Raw genomic sequence first — 21,462 nt, 5'->3', positions numbered from 1 at the left:
ATGGAGTTTTACAGTTTTCCACTCAGAGCAACACTGGCTGCCTCTGACTGCTCTGTGGTTGTAGCATCTCGCTCTCGCTTATCCAGCTCGAGGGTTTATGTCACATTAGAGGCTCTCGAGGGGAACTGGAGTTTTCCACTTTGCTATTGCTTCTGTTACTTTTATCCACAGATGCCCCTTGCACACTGTTCCGTCATCCAGTGCTTACATTACTGATATTTTTGATATTGCTATCATCAGTGCTTGTAAAGGGTACTTCAAACTTACTGCACTTCACCATGACAGGCCCTTTTCACAACTACATAAACACGGTGAAACAAGTTCCGCCACTGTCTTAGGGACAGTAACTAACCTCAGAACTACAGCCGTTCACTTACTTTGTTTCATGCACTTTATCTTTATCACAGTTTCCAAGATTAAAATCCGAGAATGTGTGATAAATCGATGGATAGATGAAAATAACCATAACCAAAATGCTGGATTTGCCATGTTAGCTGGAGATGTTAAAACAGCTCGCTAACAATAAACTAGTTAAAGTGGCAAAAAGCTAAACACAGGCACATCAAGGCAGGGGGGCGTGCCAGGTCATCAGGGTCCGGAGCGCCACTGTAGACGTTCTCTTATTTGCATTTTTAAGCACTCAGCTGGCTTCCTGATACATTTAATCTGCAATGAAAAACTGTCAAACACTAAAAAGTTGCAAGGCTGAAGTCAGCTTCTTGTTTGAATTTTCACGTTCCACCTTAAATGGTGCAGCAGTTATATTCCGGTGCCTCAGGCACCACTTAAGGTGGAACCACTGGCACCAGTGAACGAATATCTACTCTCCGCCGAGCACTCACTCTCTTAGTCGCGGATCAATTTTGAGGAAGAAAATGAAAACTGTTCCTCTGAAAGCGGCTGCAGCAGCAACTTTTAAGCACAAACTGCATTCAGTGTAACGTCAGTCAGCAGCGGTGAAACGCAGACACAGAGGTTCTTTTACTCCACATGACAAAGTTTATTCCTTTATAAATCACACAAACTCGCTTTCCTCCGCTCAACATCAGCAGACAAACAACTGAATGAGGCTGTTTTTGCTTCAGGCTTGAACACTTGAGTGAGCTGTTCTCGCTCGACTCATCATTGCTTTAGCAGAAGCAGCTTTATCCTGCAATGAGAACTTCCAGCAGAAAAAATGCAGAAATGTGAAAATTCCTTGCTCATTTCTTCTCTTCCTTCACCTCCTCTCTTTACTTCCTTACCACTTCTGTTCCTCCATCTCTTCCTACCTTCTCTTCTCACTCATCTCTGGTCCGTCTCTCACCTTCCGCTCTGTTCCCTCACCTCGTCTCCTCTTCTCCCTCCATAATTTCCATCACCTCTTTTTTTCCCTCCTCATCATTTCTCCTTCAACTTCATCTCATCTGCTCCCTCCCTCACCTCCTTTCCTTCCCTTCCTCCCTCATCTCCTCTCCTCCATCCCTCACCTCTTCCATCATCTCTGGCTGCTCTCACCTCTTTTTCTCTTCCCTCGCTCATCATTTTGTTCTTGCGTCACCTCCCCCGCCTCCGTTTTCCCTCCCTTTCTTCTGCTTTTCACTCACCTCTCTGTCATTGCTCACCTCCTGTCTTTTTTCACCTTGCCTTCTCCTCCCTTCTTGCCTTCTCTCTCTTCCATTTTCCCTTCACTGTCCTCTCCTTCCTTGCTCATCTCATCTCTTTCTTCACCTCCTCTTATCCCTCCTGTTACTTCTTCTCTTCTCCTCCCTCTCTAACCTCTTTCCTTCCTCACCTCCTCTCCTCCCTCCCTCCCTACTTCTCACCTCATCTCTTGCTGCTTACCTCCTTTTACCTTCTCTTTCCTCGCTCCCTCATCTACATTCCTTCCCTCCTCCCTCCCTTACTTCTCTTCTTTCACCTTTCCTCTTCTTCTCACTCTCTCACCTCTTCGTCGATCTTCTCCTCACTGGCCTCCACTCGCCTCTCTCGGAGGTAGCGCTGCGTCTTCTCCAGCTGGTAGTTGATGAGCTCCTCTATAGCATCTCGCTCCTCCTTGTCCACGTACTCCTGCACGGCTTTGCCCATGCCCTGCTCCGTCAGCAGAGACAGCTGCATGTTCTGCACACACACAGCAATCCATACAGATCACACACCGAGTTACACACACACACACAAGTAATCCATACAGATCACACATTAAATTACACAAACACAGATTTGGTATCAGTGAAATACACACAGATTAACACAAAGCACTGTGCAAAAGTCGGAGACCACCCTTCAGAGATCACCCACCCTATTTATTGGCCATTAAGTACAAATTACTCATTGTTCAGCCTCAGGAAAAAAAAAACAGAAAATTACACAGAAGTCTTAACAGCTAAATATAATTATATATAATCAGTATTTAGTGTTTCCATGCCTGGTCATTATTAGTTTCCATTTAACTTTTTTTTCAGTGTTTGCAGAGAAATTTGCAGGGATATTTTTTCTACACCTCCCAAGTTCAGTCTTAGAAACTTCTCATGATCCAAGTAATCCAAACACACTCAGTGATGCTGAGGGTTCGACTCAGGGTGGCCAGTCTACTGCTCTGAGAACATCAGCAACTTTGATTTGCACATTTTTTTGTTTATTTTCCTTGTTCAGTAACATCTTCTTGACAGCTACACATCCTTTCAGACCCACAGCGCTGAGTCGTCTTCTCACAGTGGAAGGATGGACAGAAACACCTGTGGATGTTTTCAGATCTGATCAGCTTGATTTTCTCCTCTCTCTCAGAGATGAAAGCTTTAAGTGCTGTTTATCTGATGGGGGCAGTTTTGGGGTCGACCAGCTCTTCCAGGTGGTTTTTGAAAACTCCTGTTTTTTCACTTATTTTCCTTTGACTTTCTCCTTCCTTATGCAAGTGGGTTATTCTATATCTAACCTGTTTTTTTTGTGGTCCTCCAGGTCTTGCATGGTTGTTAGGGGCCCCATTTTCTCTGTATCTTTTTTAATTTTTTCCCCAATTTTCTCCCCAAATTAGTAGTTTCCAATTCCACCCAATATACCATCAGTGCCAGGAGGGCGAAAGCTAGCACAGGCTTCCTCCAAGACCCGCGTAGCCAGCAACTGCATCTTTTTGAACTGCCACTCACACAACGTCACCGGACAGCTGAACGCGCTCGGAGAAAAAGCACCAATCGCCAAATCTGTTACATCAGCAAACAGACGCCTGAGCTGACTAGCATTGTGTTCACGTCATGGGGGGAGAAGAGGGAGCCATCCTACCCACCCAGAGAGATCGAGGCAAATTGTGACCAACGCTTAGATGGTTGCGCCATTTCTCTCTTGTTTTCCTTTGACTTTCTCCTTCCTTATGCAAGTGGATTCATCTTATATCTAATCTCCTCAGAAAACATCTCCTGAAAAATAAAGAGCTAGTACTTAATGACCACTTAAAATAATAATGGATGATCTCTGACTTTTGCACAGTACTGTACATAATGAGTGTGTAACCATTCTGAACAAACTAACGCACACAAACTACATAAAGACACACTATGCATCCATGAAATCCACTGTATTCTCTTTAAGTCACAGTCAGACACTTAATCACTTAGCAACAGGAAAGAAAAGAGATTCAAAGTAATATTCAGTTAAAAAAAACACTTACAGTACATGTAGCTGTTATCACCAGTCTAAAAATGACTATAAGATTAGTCAAGCGCAAATGTGCATGTGTTCCGTTTAATGTTGTTCATTACGGAGCACTGAGAAAATAGATAAATCTAATTATTTTCTATTTTTTCTTGATTCATGTGTCAGGAACAGGTGCCCAACACGAACAGCAATGTGTCTGTGTGTGTCCTAATGAGCTCATTCCAGCAGGAAGCAAAATAATGTAGCCTACATAGACCTAAATTCTAAATGTGCACTTGACTGCATTTATTAATCTGTACTGTTTTTGTAACCAACATCAAGCATGAAATAACATCAATAAAATTAGCGTTGCTTAGACGCTGACCATCCCTGACTCTTGTTGGCACAATAACCCTTCACATCCCACCTCTGCAGCTGCTCTGCATTTCACTGTAATGTCCGTGGACGGCTTGGATTTAGTGATGTGGGTTTGTCGTTTTAGATCCTTAAACATTTAACTTTTTAATGAAAATACTCTACTTCTCAACTTGTATCAACAATGTTTAAAGTGCTTTATCAGATACAAGGAGAGAAGAGTCTGACAGGATTTCAGCTCAGCTAGACAGCAGCGATGATATGGAAGATAATTCGGAGTGTAAATCTTATAGAATCTTTGTGAAGTGCTGAACATTAGCCAAATCACAACCTCCACTGTTAGTGAAATAATGGTAAGTGGACATAAATCTTGTTCAGTTTTGATGAGTTTGAGTTTTATTTTCATTATTTTCATGTTTGACACCAATTTGTTTCAAATTCTCGAGACTGTTCAAAGGTTTTTGTAGTAAAAAATACTCAAAAAGTCAAGATTTTTGCATTAGACACTGCAACATTATGACATTTATTATTACATCACTAAAAATTGTAAAGTTCATGAAATCACTGCAATATAACGATGGACACATGAACGTTCTTGTCCACATTCAGCTGTCCACGGTGCTCAGCAACTACAACATACTCCAAATAAACTATATTTCTTGGTGGAAGACTTATCACACTCACTACTCCACTGAAAATGAGTAGCATGGATCCTTTCGTACTAAAGTTCTGTATCTAACATCAAACAAGTTACATCAGACATTTCAACCAGGTTTTTGCTCTAACCATTTGATCCGTTGATTGCTAGATCCTAATACATCGTCTTGAACACTGGGTAGGCCTCACAGGCACACTTTGAGAATGGTTTAAATCACATTACATTAATAGACAGTTCATGGTTTCATTGGGAAATCAATCATCAAAAAATGTAACATTTCTTGTGGAGTCCCACAAGGTTCAGTTTTAGGGCCTTTACTTTTCTCTTTGTACATATTACCTTTAAGGAATGTCATTAGCAAACATGACAGCGCTTTTCATAGCTTTGTTGATGACACACAATTCTACATACTGATTCCTTCTGATGATCAAGCCTCTGTAGACAGACTAACCAGCTGTGTGTCAGATATTTCTCAGTAGACGTCACATAACTGATATTCGGTACTAAAACTCAGAGAAAGGTGCTTTATGAGAACCTTGGTTCTTCAGTGTTGTATACCAAACCTGATATATGAAATCTAATCTTAGAATCTGAGCTCTGTTTTATTCCGCATGTAAACGCAGTCAAAGTTCGGCCTTTTCGATCTCAGAGCGACGAAGAAAAACTTGTTCATGCATTTGTTACAAACAGAGTTGATCACTGTAATGTTCTTCTTACTGGGTTTTCTAAGAAAACAATACATCCTATATAACTCGTACAAAGTGCAGCAGCACGAATGGTAACAAAAACAAAAAAGAAAGATCACATCACTCCCTTTTGAAGGAACTGTACTGGCTACCTGTGTCTTTCAGGATGGATTTTAAAGTTCTGCTACTAGTTTCTAAACCTCTAAATGACCTAAAAGCACCACGTTAGTTTACATTTATGTTCCAACACAGACATACTGACTTTCTGCAAACACCTTCTGTAAAACACCACAGAAAATGTGGAGAGACTCTTTCAGTTTTTGTGCTTCTAAACTGTGGAAGCTTTTATTAGCCAGTCATGGTCAGAGCTCACTTTCAAGAAACATTTAAAACATGTCTCTTTACCTTGGCATTCAATTAAAATTCTACATCTCTTTCATTCATCTTTTTAATCGGATCTGTCACTTTCTTATATGATTTTAAATTAACACTTATAGTTTCTCCTATCACTGTGAAATATTATCACCTGTTTACAGGGCTTTACACTATTATTTAGTGTAACGCCCTTTGAGCTGCCACTGATATGAAAAGTGTTCTATAAATAAAAGACACTATTAAACTGCTCTGTGTAGGAGTATGCATTCAGTCTCACACCAAACTTCTTGCCTTGCTATTCATGTCATCACGCTCGCTCTGGCCTGCGTTCTCTCACACAGCGGTAAACAACTGGCTGCCGCTCCAGACACCATGAAAAACACTCTAGTTTTTTACAAATTCTGAGACAGAGTAGGGGCAATAGCCTGAAAACACAGTATTTTTCCAAACTCTCTTTCCACAAATATTCTGGAAACTAATCAAATCGAATTCCATACTTTTTCTGTACTGCACAGGAAGTCAGGGGTGTCCAATCTTGTCCGCAAATGGCTGGTGTGGATGCAGCTTTTCACTCCAAACAAGCTGCAACACACCTGACTCCACTAGTTTAATCAGTCGGTCTTAGTCTTCAAACATTTCATCAGGTGATCTCCTGCTCTGCTGGAGTGAAACCCTGCAGCCTCACCGGCCCTTTGCGGATAAGTCTAGACAGCAATTTTTGATGGGCTGGCTATGTTTTTGGGAGGTCATGATGGCTGTGCAGCACCATGATGGCAGAACGCTAACATGCACATTTCTCATTACTATTTATTGATTTTTAAAAGAGCGTTTTTGAATGTTCCAACCAAGTTGCAAAGTCTGGGGCTGGTGGTTTACAATACAACTCCTTGAATTAAATATTTCTGTTAGGTATGTTAGCCTAATGTACAGTTACATCATTCGTCATTTATTTTAGAAGTAATCGTACTGTGCTGACCTGTGCTGGTTGCACGAAGGCAATCATATTGTCAAGCAATACATTTTTCCAAAGGCGCTGTGTCCTGATATAGCACAAGCATAAACCCAACACTTCCTTATAAAGCATGCATCCGCTCTTCCCCAGCACATTTACCCTAATAAAGATAACTTCAGTTAAAATCAGACAGGTGAGAGATGAACACACAGTTGAAGAAAACATCACCAGCAAACTAAAAACCAAAACCATCAAGCGTCCTAAAATAAAGCATACTGCCACGGTAGGCGTGGAAATGTATTTATTTATTTTTATTATAATTATTTTTATTTCTGTTTGTCTTTGAAAACTGACATCATCTACTCTGTGGGGGCAGGTCTCTCTTTTACAGCTCCTCAGGCACATTCTTTATATATCTGTACCTTAAAAGGAGCCTGACTGAAAGCCTGAAAGCCTGAAAGCCTGAAAGCTTGACTGAGGCAAAGGAGCATAATACTGATGTTTAGTAATGATATGGAAAGCGTCAAGATTATGGTCAATATACGGTTAATATTAGCTTTTTGTCCACTGTTCAGCTAGTAAAATTCCCATCTTTAGTCAAAAAGGCTGCCTAAATTTTGTCATAACTGCTCACGGGGCCCCCTAGTGCCTCGGGCACCTGGACACGCACCCATAAAACCTACAGGGATGAGCTGGGTTGGCCCTTACTGCTGATAACTCTATTGTTGATAGGCTTTGTTACTTGCCAGATGTAACCTGGGGGGGGAGCCCAATGGGTAAACTGAATTTGAAGAGCGCGACTCTAGTGCCTTCAAATTCCTCTGTGGGTGTCCAAGTACTTGAGTCAATGTTTGTTATTGTGTAATGCACAATGGCACATTAGCACAATCATTAAAAAAAATCATCATTTGCGGTACCCAGCATGGCAGAGCAGCATCACACTGCACTCCACAGTACCTGCCTGCAGCTGATTGCTGTTTAATTGCGTTTGTCATTTTGAAATGATTTTTTATAGATCATACGCTCCTGGACATCTGATATTTACAAACTCTGGAACTCTCTGAACTCTGCTGACCAATTTTAGAAGATACTGTACTTGTTCACTGCAGCTCACAGCTGACATCCTTTCACTATTATTTAGTGTTTTATGTTGTATTACTGTTCATTTTCCTTGTTTAAAGAACCTACTGTTCTCTCTTTTATCTCGTTTAATGAACCAGAGTTAATTATATTTTGTACGTTTGCTACAGATCAAATATTTGGAAGCAATATTAACTTTGTACAAATACTGCAGGCCTACAGAACTTGATCAGTCTGTGCTCACATGTGAACACCTGTATTCAGGCCTATACAAGCTAAACAACAAAACTGTGGTCCAGTCTTGGCCTGCTTGACCCCAGCTTCAGTTCACTGCCGGTGGGAATGCATTTTTATAATGGTCTGAATCAAACAAAGGAATTCAACACCAAAGTGTAGTTTTCTCAGAGCTTTACTGACTGTATAACCTGCCTGTTTTAACACTTCAGTCATCACAAACACTCATATCGTTCTTGCAGCACAATCTGCTGTTAATAACATCAGAGCAAGATATGCTTTTGATTTTGGCACATGGATCACAGAGCGTTTTATTTATTTATTTATTTTTGCTGAGCATCAGTTAAATTTAAATTGGTCAACAACACAAAGATGCAGAGATTAAATTATCTTTATTATTATTGCTTTGACTGTGATGCACATTGACATTAAGCTTCTCTACTTTCTGCTTTTCATGGTTGTAAATGTGGAAGCAACTGAGCATTTGCATGCCTGACCAATAAACAAACACTAATGCTGTAGCCATCAACTAATAGGGCACTTGGGCGCAAATGTTTGGTTGGTCCCTTTCTGGAACCTTTTTTTGGTGGTCAGGGAAATTTTAATAACAGCATAGCAAGTTATATGAGATCTGTGCAGCACCACGATGCCAGCGTACCAACAGTGGTGTTGGGCAACGTCTATCATTTCTTTTTTTTTTTCTTTTTTTTGTTAATCATCCCCTCACGTCAAAGACCTTTTTTATACCATTTGATGAAAAAGTAAAGATGAATTCAGTTGTAAGCATATTATTACCCCAAAACTGTCGTGCATACAGAAACAACCTGTGCAAGTTAACAGCATGATGTCAGCAAAAATATTAAAAATTATCAAAAATTTAAATTAGTCTTGTTAATTTTAGCAATTATCGCTCCAGTTTTAGCCTTTTCCAATTCCTGCTTACTATCTAAACCTCCTCTGTTGCACAGCAGTAAGCGTAGCCATTAGTATCGCTAAAAGTAGTGAAGCTATAAGTTTAACTACATTTCCCAATAGTGTGGCTGTAGCATCGCTATTTATCAAATCAAGCTGCTTTTTCTGTAATGAAGCACTTTTATCTATCAAGTAGCGAAGTACTCTGACAAACACTACATCATTTGATATGGGCCTGAGCCACTAGGGGGCTTCCATGAGCAATTATGACAAAATCTGAACAGCTGTTTTGTCTGGTGGTGGGAACTTTCCCAGCAGAATAGTGATAAAAAATGAACAAATTCAATCTTACGGCTGATCATAATTAATCTTGATGCTCTCAATAACATTTGTAAAAGTCTGCTTCATTTTCTCCTCCATTCACTGCTTAGCAACCATTCCACTGTGCACCATTACCTTGGTCAAGCTTTCAGGGTTTTTTTTGTTTTGTTTTTTGTTTTTTTTGTATTAAGCTAGTTTCCCTGTGAATGTACTTGTAAGCTTCAGATATACAAAAGATGTGCCTGAGGTATCAGTAAAAGCAATACTTGAAATTTCAAAGGAGTGGAAGATGCTCAATTTCAAAGACAAATAGTAATAAAACTCAGCCTGAGTTGAAGCAAAGTTGCTGCATCGTTGTTTGCAGAGATAACTGTCTACTTTAAAGGTAACATATAGTTGCTGTCGGAAGAAAACTTATCTCCATTTTTCAGTTTTTGACCTCATTTGAAAATACTTGTTGTCCTTTACATTATATGTAAATTTCATGATGAATGGACCAAAAGAACCTGCCAAAAATGACTTGGGGGAAAAGTCTGGTTCCATTGACTTACATTAAAAGTAAAGAAGGATTTTTTTCCTTCTCCTGTAAAGTTATCATCTTGGAAATACGAGGTTTTCTTCCGACAACAGCGACATACAACATAAGTGACAAGGAAAGCTCTTCACTTCAATATGCTCAATTCTGATCGTTCTCCGCACAGGAATAATGCCAGCTCCTAAACGTCAACAGCGGCAAAGGACACGGTCATCAAAACAATAAGAGTGGATTCTTGTATTCACACACCTCAATGTGAAGGTCACAGACAGATTCCACTCGAAACCTTGAACTCAAGCACACTTCACAAAACCTGAATCGCTCTCATCAAAGCTGTTCTACTTCAGCGGGCATACGCTTTCTGCTGCAGGATGGAGCTCATGGTCAAACGTGATCAGGACGTTTTCATGGAGCAATAAAGAGAGAAAGAAAAGAGAGAAAGAGAGAAAGAAAGGAAAAGCCTGGATGTACAGATATTCACGATTAGTGTTCTTTGCATCATGAAAGTGTTCTTTCAGACTGATGGAGAATGTGCTGTATATGGATCTATACAGAACCTTTTTGAAAATGGCTCTATATAGCACTCAAGCTTGTATCAACAGAAGAAACCTTTTGGGTGCTACAGCATATCTACAGCACATTCTCAACCAATCTGAAGAACCCTTTCATCATACAAAGGATTCTTTGAGTGTTCATGATTCGATATAAAACCATTTTCTTTACAAAAGACCCCTTGAAGCACCATCCTTTTTAAGAGTGCTCTGTACAGCTGTAGTTTTGTCCTCGTTTGTCTTTCAACAGCAGTCTCTGTAGTTTAGTGTCAGCAGGAACCGCATTTGAGGCTAAGGCATCCGAGGAGCTTATGTGTGTCTTCTCTGAGTCGTTGTCTGGCTGGTCGAGCTGTAGCTGAGACAGACATTGTGCATTTATTTTTTTTTGTAATCTTGTTCTTTGGTGACTCAAACTGTTGAATAGACCATCACGTACCGAGAGAGCTTAGATTTAGGCTCTACAGGCAGCCCTGTCTACAGACAATTAGCATTAAAGCTGTTTCATTCAAAACAACACATTGAGAAACTGAGCTAACACTGAGCACTGAAGCTAAAAGCAGGCGGTGATGTACATGGTAGGACAGTACTATCTCACAACAGCCTATTTTACAAAAAGATCCCTTTATTAACGTTCATATCTCTCTATTCTATTCAGTCAAACAGTGTAATGTTGAAACAGACAGACCTTGGTAGCAAATGTCGACTTTTTGCATGTTTTTAGCTGACCTGCGGGTCTCCACCTGTCTTGGGGAGGTGGTAGGGATTCTGTGCCTACCACCAAATTTCGCAAAACGACAGGTGAAGTAGTTTGCAAAAGGGGTTGAGTTACTTAATATTATATTATTATGAACATTTTAATAAATCAATGAAACTGTTAATGACTGTGTTCACACGCACAGATTTTTGCTAATCTAATTAAATACATTCTGATTCTAGATTAAGACTGAAGTGTTTATGTGCTCACTCTACTCAACAAAACAGGCTAAGATCACACCGTTTAGGTCTAGTGGGAATCTGCCAAAGCACAATGTTTAAAAGCGCTGATGACTTTGTGTCTGACTGTCATGGAGTCAGTAATGCTTCTCTGTGTGAGCAGAGCCTCCTTCACTGCCAGCTTGAGTTGTCTGTTCATTAGTGCGGCAGCTACACTCGGCTTACATCACATGGTATTAGCAGGTATTGGTATGTGGGGACATTATAAGGTCTCAGTGTGTGTTTGTACTTTCATTTCCATTAAAGCTGAGCTATGGGGACATTTTAAGGTCTCCTAGTGTGTTTTGTCCGAAAGGTTAAGTTACTCCTCTCTCACGTGGGAGAGCAGGTTCAGTCCTAGGGCAGAGAAGTAGGCTTGTAACAGTTTGTGGTGGTAACGTAATGACGTCTCTCTGGCGCTGCATGTATGTGCTCATTAGATCTGCCTTTGCTGCTCTAACGATGTGTTGTCACATTGCGATAAAGATTAAAATATGATTTATGTTACAGCCCTAATCACAGCCAAAGATTATTCAACAGCACAATGGTTCTTAGTGACTTGGCACAGTAAAACAGATGTCAACTGTTGTGAGGCGGTCAAAGGTGGGCAAACATCGAGTATTTTACAACAGCTTCAAAAGTGGCTCAAGCAAACAGATTTAAAAAACGGATCAGTTTTATAATGGTTGTTGAATACCTTAATACTGTGAAACTGTGACTAGGTTACCATACCATTACATAAACCCCTCCCTACATACACACACAAACACCTTTTCACCTTTTCAGCAGTCTGGAAGTATTCCTTGACGAGATCCTCCACTCGCAACTGTAGAACCTCCGAGGATGGTCGAGAGAGAAGCATATCAAAGTCTATAGCCTCCTCTGCAACACACAGACACAATACACCTACAGTCAATCATGCATATGAATCCATAACACACCAATGAGAGCACTCACGCTCCATTAACATTCTCAGCTGGTTTAATAATAAGCAGCTGAAAACACTTCAACAGTTCCGCACCATTAACAAAATGTGAAAAAAAAAAAAAACCTGGAGACAGTCTGTGCTGTATGAATATTCATTAGCCGTCAGAAAAGACAACATGTGGACAATCTATTCATAAAACAATCACGTCAACATTAATTAATTTTAATATACAGTCCAGTCTTTGTAGTTTGCATATGTTAGTGTACGCAGACTGAGAGTGTGTGTCCTTTGTGCCTGTGTGTACGATGTGCAGGTACTTTGTGTGTGTGTGTATGTACACCGTATGTGCCTGCAGGTTCTCCGTTTATGTACTTTGTATGCGCATGTATGCATGTTCTGTGTATGTACTTTGTGTATGTACTTTGTGCCTGTGCATGCAGTGTGCGCGCGCGTGCACTGTGTGAGTACTTCGTGCAAGTGTATCTTGCCTTTGATGTTGTCTTTGGTTTCTCTGTGTCTGGTGAAATGCAGGATATCTTTGGGATTCGCAACTCGATCCACAAACTTCTGACTAAACCGCATTGTGGTAAACGGCTCAAAACCTCCACTGTAGTCCACCTGCACAGAGAAAGAAAGAAAGAAAGAAAGAAAGAAAGAAAGAAAGAAAGAAAATTCTGTTATTTTAGGAGTCAAAAATGATTAAATAAGTGACTATGAAGCTTCTGTTACTGTAAACATTTTAATGTTCAGCACTGGGTAGCAGCATAGACAAAGCATAGCATGTAGCAAAGCTATACTTTTGACTGCATTGTCCTGTGGTGATGTGGCAGCCCTGTTATTTTTCAAATCAAAAAGCTTTTCAATAGCAAAGCTCTTCTGTTCATCAAGTAGCAGAGTAGCGCTGAAGGCTGCATGCATAACAGTGTGAACTTTCAGCAGCCTAACAGCACCAAAAGGATAAAGACTAAAGCTTACAGATCACAGCCAGAAAGAGAAAATTCTCATCAAATAGTGATGAAAATGATATGTGAATAACACAGCAGTGCTGTACTGCAAACTAAGTAAATATATGATTATATTCATATTCATTCTATCATTTAAAGAAAAAGGTAACAAAGAATATTAAATCATATATATACAACATGTTATTCAGTTATAATGGGGCCTATAAAAGCAGTTAGGCTGAGCTAGAGTAAATTCCTCACTGTATCTGCTGTGATTTACTGTCTGTAAAATTTGCAGTATTTTGCGCACAGCTCAAGTGTCCCGGCTGGTTAGCTAGATTATGAAAACTGTGAAATTACAATACTACATGCTTTTTCAAAGGCATCTTTAACTGAACCTCAGAGCGACTTTGCTGCAACAACAGAAAACACCTTATATTTAAATATGTAAATCACACAAAGCTGGGAGGACTATGAACACACGTCGCCACGAACCTGCACCAGAAGAAACTCATGAACACAAATTGCGCAAAACGACAGGTGAAGTAGTTTGCAAAAGGCGTTGAGTTACTTAATATTATATTATTATCTTTTATTACTATTATTATTATTCTTTTTCTTAGTTTATGAAAATTTTAATAAATCAATGAAACCGTTAATGACTGTTCACACGCACAGATTTTTGCTAATCTAATTAAATACATTCTGATTCTAGATTAAGACTGAAGTGTTTATGTGCTCACTCTACTTAACGATCTGGAAAATCTTCATTTACATGCCCCCTACAAGTAATCTCATCCAAAATTACGCGCATGTGTAGAGCAACACAGTGTAGACGTTACCATTACAACGAGCATCAGATGAGTCCAGTCAGAGTGAGACAAGCAGCAGTGAGCTACCTGGGTTTCCAGCTGGAGTGCTTGTGTTTTTAATTACTTTAAAATGACAAATGCACTTCACATGTGCTTATTAAAGAAGGGCGAGAGGAAGACGGCATGTTCTGAGACATAACTGAACGCCCGTCCCAATGCCATCTTTTGAAGTTCAAAGCATTAACTTCGTCTCCTCTGCAGACCAGTTTTTGCAAGCATTTCTTAAAAAAATAAAATTTAGGTAGGGTGGGCAGAATAATCAATAACTGTATTTTTTAAATAGAAAAAAAGAACAAAAATTGTATTTTCTTCTTAATAATAGAAATTTCACAACCCCATTTCCAAAAAAGTTGGGACGCTGTGCAAAATGTAAATAAAAACGAAATTCAGTGATGTGCAAATCATTTAAACCTTATATTGCATTGAAAATAGTACTAAGACAACAAATCAAACGTTGAAACTCAGAAATTTTATTGTTTTTTGAAAAATATATGCCCATTTTCAATTTGATGCCAATGACACGTTCCAAAAAAGTTGGGACAGGAGCATGTTTACCACTGCGTTTCATCACCTCTTCTTTTAACAGCACTCTGTAAGCGTCTGGGAACTGAGGAGACACTGCTGTAGTTTTGGAAGTGAAATGTTTTCCCATTTTTTGCCTAACATAGGATTTCAGCTGCTCATCAGTTCGGGGTCTCCTTTGTCATATTTTTCACTTTATAATGTGCCAAATGTTATTAGTGGTGACAGTTCTGGACTGCAGGCAGGTCAGTTTAGCACTCGGACTCTTTTAATACAAAGCCATGTTGTCGTAATACATGCAGAATGTGGTTTTTCATTGTCTTGCTGAAATAATCAAGGCCTTCTCTGAAAAAGATGTAATCTGGATGACAGCATATGTTCCCAAAACATTTATATCATTCAGCATTAATGGCGCCTTCACAGATGTGCACGTCACCCATGCCATGTGCACTAATGCCCCCCTACACCATCATGAATACTGGCTTTTGAACTGGGCACTGATAACAAGCTGAGTAATCTTTATCCGAGAGGACGCAGCATCCATCATTTCCAAAAAGAATTTCAAATGTTGATTCGTCGGACCACAGAACACTTTTCCACTTCACCTCAGTCCATTTTAAATGAGCTCAGGCCCAGAGAAGGAGGCAGCGTTTCTGGATCCTGTTTATATATGATTTCTTCTTTGCACTTAAGAATTTTAACTGGCATTTGTGGATGCAGTGACGAACTGTTTTTTACAGACAATGGTTTTCAGAAGTGTTCCTGAGCCCAAGCAGTGATTTCCACTGCAGAATCATGTCCGTTTTTAATGCAGTGCTGTCTGAGGGTCAAAAGATCACGGCCAACAAATACTGTTTTTTGGCCTTGTCCCTTACATACAGAGATTTCTCTTGAATTGTTGCACTATTTGATGGTGCAGTCTTTCACAGAGTGGTGAACCCCTCCTCATGTTCACTTCTGAAAGACTCCGCCTCTCTGAGATGCTCTTTTTATACCCAATCATGTTACTGACCTGTTGCCATCAACCATTAGGAGATTTTTTTTAGCATTACACAACTTTACCAGCCTTTTGTTGCTCTCGTCCCAACTTTTTTGGAACGTATTGTTGGCATCAAATTCAAAATGGGCACATATTTTTCAAAAAACCATAAAATTTCTCAGTTTCAACTTTTGATACGTTGTCTTTGAAGCATTTTCAATAAAATATAGGGTTTAAATGATTTGCACATCATTGAATTTTGTTTTTATTTACATTTTTCACAGCGTCCCAACTTTTTTGGGATTGTAAATAGAAAATATCCTGCTATTTATTTTTAGATATCATTCAGGCCAAAATGATATGTACCCATTTGTAGTCTGATGAGCAGTTTCTCAGGTGTTTGGTGAGTTTCCCAGTGTTAGCAATGTTTGGGATGACTTGGATTGTGAGAAGCAGAAACTGCAACCAACTTCTAATACTGAACTTTGGAGGGGTGGAAAAACATCCCGGCAGATTTCTTTGAAAAACCTAAACAAAATCTACTGAACTGAATGAAATGAATGGATGCTGTGATGAAGGCAAAGCATGGCCACACTAAACACTGAAAAACTGTACAACTAGTTGTTGCAGCTTCTGTGTACTGTGTACCCTGTTAATGAGATGTACTCACTCGTAGCCTGATGAGAGGTTTCTCAGGCGTCAGTGGATTCCCCAGTCTCTCTCTCTCCGCCTCCTCCAACATCTCCTCTACCTGACACATAAAAAACAAACAAATAACCATCCAAATAAACAACAAGCATCTAGAATCAATGAACTGGACAATTTTTTCTTCAGTGGACTAAAGTAGGATGAGTCATACTTCCTGTTCACTGCCACTTCAGACACTTTATCCAAAGCCCAGAGAACACAGAGTGCGTATGAGCTCCTCTTTTATTTGTTTAAGAATGTGCTTAGAGAGTCTGCTCAACAAGCCTGACATTCAGACTTTTCATCATCTGCGAAAACCTCTCAGCATTTCTGTGTGATGAGCCATTCTGTTTGGAGAGGAATAGGAACAGCACTTATGTGCCTGAAGCATTGTTCTGACCCACCGGGCAGAAACAACGGGATTTGTCTCATCAACCTCTGTTTATTTATCACTGTTCTTTACCCAAAAAGCTCACAGGTCTCATCAGACTGCCAGGGCTACAAACACTTCTGTTAGCTTTCAGGGTTACCGACACGTTCATGTAAAAGAGACAAAACCATGAATGACAATTACTTATAATAAAGGAAAACTGACACAAATTTTTGGTGCTGCTTAAAACGTATTGTGAGATCTGTTCTATCATAGATTTAGGAATCAAAATATGAAATTAAGAGGACTTAATTTCAGGATTTATATGCATGCTATACGTCCAAAAGCAGCAGTAGCAGTAGACATAGTGTAGAAGATGAAACAACAACAGCAGCTTTCAAAACCTCAGAAAATGATTAAACAGAGGAAATGGGACTCAAAACAAATGCAAAACTGTCCCCATCAGATAACCAGCCCTTAAAGCTTCCATCTTTGAGAGAGAGGAGAAAATTAAGCTGTCATAGATCTGAAAAAAAGTCATGCATGGTGGAGGATAAGTGCAGGGATATACATTCATTCATTTATCCTTCATTTATCATCTTTAACAGCTAAAGTCGCAGTAGCCATTGGGAGAGCAGAGAACCCCAGACAGCCCTGTCCCCCACAGCTTTCTCCAGCTCATTAACGGGGGACTCCAAATCGCTACCAGACCAACTTGGAGATATACTCCCTTCAGCAGTTCTTGGGACAACCTTGTGGGCTTGTCCCAGTAGGCCGTGTCTGATAAACCCCCACCAGGTGTCGCCAGGGGGTTATCTTAATCAGATTCTTAAACCACCTCAACTTCTGGCTCTACTCTGAGCTCCTCACCCTATCGAGCAGAGTGTAGCCCGCCACCCTGTGTGTGAGCAGTTTGTAGCTGAGTGTGAAGTGGTTGGTATGCAGATCAGCACCTCCAAGTCTGAGTCCATGGTCCTAGCCTGGAAAAGGATGGCATACCCACTCCAGGTAAGGGGAGAGGCCCTGCCTCAGGTGAAGGAGATTAAGTATCTCGGGGTCTTGCTGACGAGTGATGGGAAGGCGGGTTTTGTGATCGGCCGCAGGCTCGGACAGGGGCAGCAGTAACGCGGTTGCGGTCCTGGACTGCAGTGGTGAAGAGGGAGCTGAGCCACAAGGCAAAGCAGGAATCTTCCTTTAACGCACTGTGTGGAATCTTGCATCGTCTTGAGAGAATATCAGAGCTGGTTTAAGAGTCCGGCCTCTTCCTGTTTCCCCCGTTATATCAAAAACAGCCGAGGGCACCCGCGAGTGAGTCCTCAACGAATGGAGGTGAATGGAGGTCAACAGCTAAAAACGTAAAGTTAAAATACTTTCTAATCACTCAGCCAGAACTTTGCTGTAATTTTACAAAGATGTGTTTTACTAAAAAAGCAAAGAAAACCTGTATGTTTCCTTGTTCCTACAGCCAACGAGTTTGGGACAACAGGACGCTAACGTTACTGTTGACTGGCTGGCGAGTGGAGCAGCTCATTGGCTGTTCACGCTCACTGACGTAATGAATGTACATGAGGCCCCGTTTCTCGAGTTTAAAAGCTCTTTAAAATATAACAGCAGTGTTAAAACGTTCCATGCTATTCAGTGTTTAGGAAATGAATCTATGCTTTTACATTAAAAACGTTTAAGCATTTACAAACTATGATTTTGCTCAAATGCTCCAGCTTAACCCATTCATTTTGGACTCGCTCGGGAGCGCCCCCTAGTGTTTGAGAAACCCGGAAAACATTACAGAGTAGCAATTCTCCTCTCTCTACAAGTTCTCTGGGAATGTCCATCATTTGTTGTCAGTCAAGTGAACAAACAACTGTGTATGAGCAATTCTTTCTAACTTGTCAGTGTACACAGACATATATACACATATATGACCCTCCTGACACGGAAAAAAAAACAAGTGTGCGGGTTTCAGTAGCACACAGCTTACAGAGTGAGGCAGCGTTTCCAGGGTTACAGATCATCACAGGCTTGCAGGTGAGTTTTAGACTGAACAGATTTAATGAGGGCTTCAGTGCCTAATGAAAAACACATAATGTATTAGACTAAACCGTCCTGCTATTTGTCCCTCATTTCTAAACATAGATGTTTTGACTTTCCATACAGCACACAGCATCCTGAGCACAGCGACAGAAAAACAAACCGTTATCATTAGATTGGCCTTTTTAAAAGCTGTGGTGAAAAAAAGCTTCAGTATACTGATTAAGTCATGTAATTTGTAATGAGTACTAGATTATAATCCTGCATTACATGTTTACTTCCAGAAAATGGACATATCCTGACCTTTATATGTGGTAATATAGCACTAAAAATATTAATATGAATGAAAATGTACACTATGATCTTCATACGCTAAATATTGCACTGTGGTCAGGAAAATGAAAATGTACATTTTCTGTACTTTCTACGCCAAATAACACTGAGAATGTGAATGTAAACGTACACTTCATTATCTTAATAAGCTGAGAACATGCATTTAAATGAAAATGTACTTTTTATGAACTTACATGCTAAACACAGCGCTGTGGTCATGAAAATGAAAACGTACATCTGATCTTTCTATGCCAAATATAACACTGAGAACATAAACGTGAATGAAGTGTACATTTTCTGATAATAATAAGCCAAATATAGCACCGAGAACATACATTTAAATGGAAACACGCATTCTCTGAATAATGATAATGGTGCATGAATCAGACCTCTACTTTCTCGTGCATGTAAATGGCCTGTTAGAAAGACCGTGTCTCAGAGTGGAAGTCTGGACACCGCTGTGTGAGTGGACCTTGAAAATACATTACAGTGAAGTAGAAAAATCCTTTTGCGAGTTCTGTGTGTATAAATTGAAGGCTTATTTTGAAGTGAGTGTGTCCTTATGTGTGTGTGTATAGTACGGAGAATCACACATGTAACACATAGATATGCTATTGTTACATATACAATTACAGCGCAAAAGTCACAAACCACTGTCGGAACCAAGAGCTACTTCTCCTTGCCCAAGGTTCAAACATATAAAGGGTATCTCTAATGCATTCTGTGCTATAGACCTATTTTCTTAACTGTAGTCCAACTTCTTTGAAAGAAATCAAAAGAATAAGAGAGTATCCGTAAAAAGGAATAAAAAGACTTCAGCCGCTGGGTTCTCGTGGAAGGAAGGAAAAGGCCTTCTTCTTTATTGAGCTTGAGTGGCAAAATGGTTCCCGGCCAACCACAATGCAAAGAACATCACGAAACATCCTTTTTTATATCCTGTTTGATGAAGTAATCACCCCTCCCTTTTACACAATTCCATATCATCTTGGTCCCCATTATATCCAAACTTTGCACTTTTCTTGGAAACCCTTATTTCCAAACGAACATGATATCATTTTATTATTTTTTTTTAATCATCTTAGCTTGTCTGTACCAAGCCGTTCCATCCTCTCAAGGCTATTAATTTAACTATTACATTATTGAACTGACGCCCAAACTGGTTTCAACAGGTTCTTATCAGCTTACTCTACTCTTTGAGGGTCAGCCTGCCCTTTCTTTTACTGTGTCAGCAAATGCCCACAGGCTTCTAGAAGCTTCTGTAGCTTCAGGGACTCTTCAATGTCAAAAATCCCTTATGCAGACAAACTAAGACCTATCCTTTGCGAGAGGATTTATATTATTTGTTCATCAACTCTACCTGTTCGATATAACCAAAATAATATTTCAATATTTATTCAAAATATCCGTCACCATCCTTCATTTAATTTTATTTCCAGCCAAAACTGTCAGTAAGTGCTATTTACTCACTTTTCACGAGGTATTTCTGAGATAATGTAATCCGCTTGCAGAAGGAAAAAGAAAATACAGGAGTTTCCAGAAGTGGAGACTCCAAACAACTGAGCAAGACCTGCCTGACCACCAAAACTGTGCGTAGCTGTCAAGAAGCTGTTACTAGGAGAACAGGGAATAGACAGAAGGGAAGAAAATTTGGAAAACAAATAAGGAAGCTTCTGCTGTTCTTTATTTGATTTGACACAGTAAGTGCTGAAAAAAATCATTATATAAAGTTACTGAGGCTTCTAAGTAAGTAAGATTGAGCAGATTCAGGTTTTTAAACTTTAAGTATTTTCAATAGAGATGGCTCTGTACAGTTAGGAGCCCTCCACGTTTTACTACCAAGCTTTAAAATGAGCTCTTTTTACTCAAAGTTCTTCATCAAAGATGAACTTCTAACAGTAGACTATTATGCTGAATCTACTCAAATGTGCCAATACAGCAGGGACGGACTGGCCATCGGGAGGACCGGGACAATTCTCAGGAGGCCACCACTATGTGCGTGGATCATTGAGGGGGTAAGAAAGAGAAAAACGCACAGTCATTGTCCTGCTGTAGTCCTATATAAAATAAACCGAGGCGACCCGGGACAAACACCATGCGCTGGGCAAATTCTGGACTGCATATATGTAGACATGTTAGTGGTCGACTGCACTCTCAGTGTGTGGCCATTGGCTAATCACGCAAAAGGCTGCCGCCCCCAGAACAAAGCGAGACTGAGAGAGACTGGGAACTAAGAAGTGCAATGGGGACGCAGGGTGTGTGACAAAAAACAGATGCAAGACAAAAATAAATGAAAACACACGATGTGTTCGGACATCAGAGCAAGGAACTCTGAGGAAGGAGTGGAGAAGGGGCAAGTTAGCCACTTCATGCAGTCCACTTGTACACTAAGGCTACAGCAGGCGAGCTTAATGTTAATATGCTCTCACACATTGGCTAATTAACTAGTGAGCTAACAAGCAGTCAGGCCAGTTCTCAGCCAAGGTACAGCATCTTTGACCTGTTCACGCTCATCTTTAATGGTTTACTGATTTATTATTTGTTT

At 40.1% G+C, this 21,462-nt stretch overlaps 1 protein-coding gene across 1 annotated transcript in view; it reads right to left on the bottom strand.

The window, feature by feature from the left end:
• The window catches only part of mre11a (MRE11 homolog A, double strand break repair nuclease), a 131,083-nt gene that overhangs the window by 47,921 nt on the left and 61,700 nt on the right, over positions 1-21,462 (bottom strand). Inside the window, exons 10-13 of the mRNA XM_036556092.1 lie at positions 16,173-16,253; positions 12,674-12,803; positions 12,036-12,139; positions 1,927-2,100 (exon numbers count right to left, since the gene is read on the bottom strand). Coding sequence (XP_036411985.1) covers positions 1,927-2,100; positions 12,036-12,139; positions 12,674-12,803; positions 16,173-16,253 — 489 coding nt within the window. The remainder of the gene's footprint in view (positions 1-1,926; positions 2,101-12,035; positions 12,140-12,673; positions 12,804-16,172; positions 16,254-21,462) is intronic.

This window comes from Colossoma macropomum, unplaced genomic scaffold (genome assembly GCF_904425465.1).
Source record: "Colossoma macropomum unplaced genomic scaffold, Colossoma_macropomum, whole genome shotgun sequence".
In the NCBI taxonomy this organism is placed as follows: Eukaryota; Metazoa; Chordata; class Actinopteri; order Characiformes; family Serrasalmidae; genus Colossoma; species Colossoma macropomum.
Note: the sequence above shows the minus strand (reverse complement) of the source record. Positions and strands in the feature narration are given on the sequence as shown.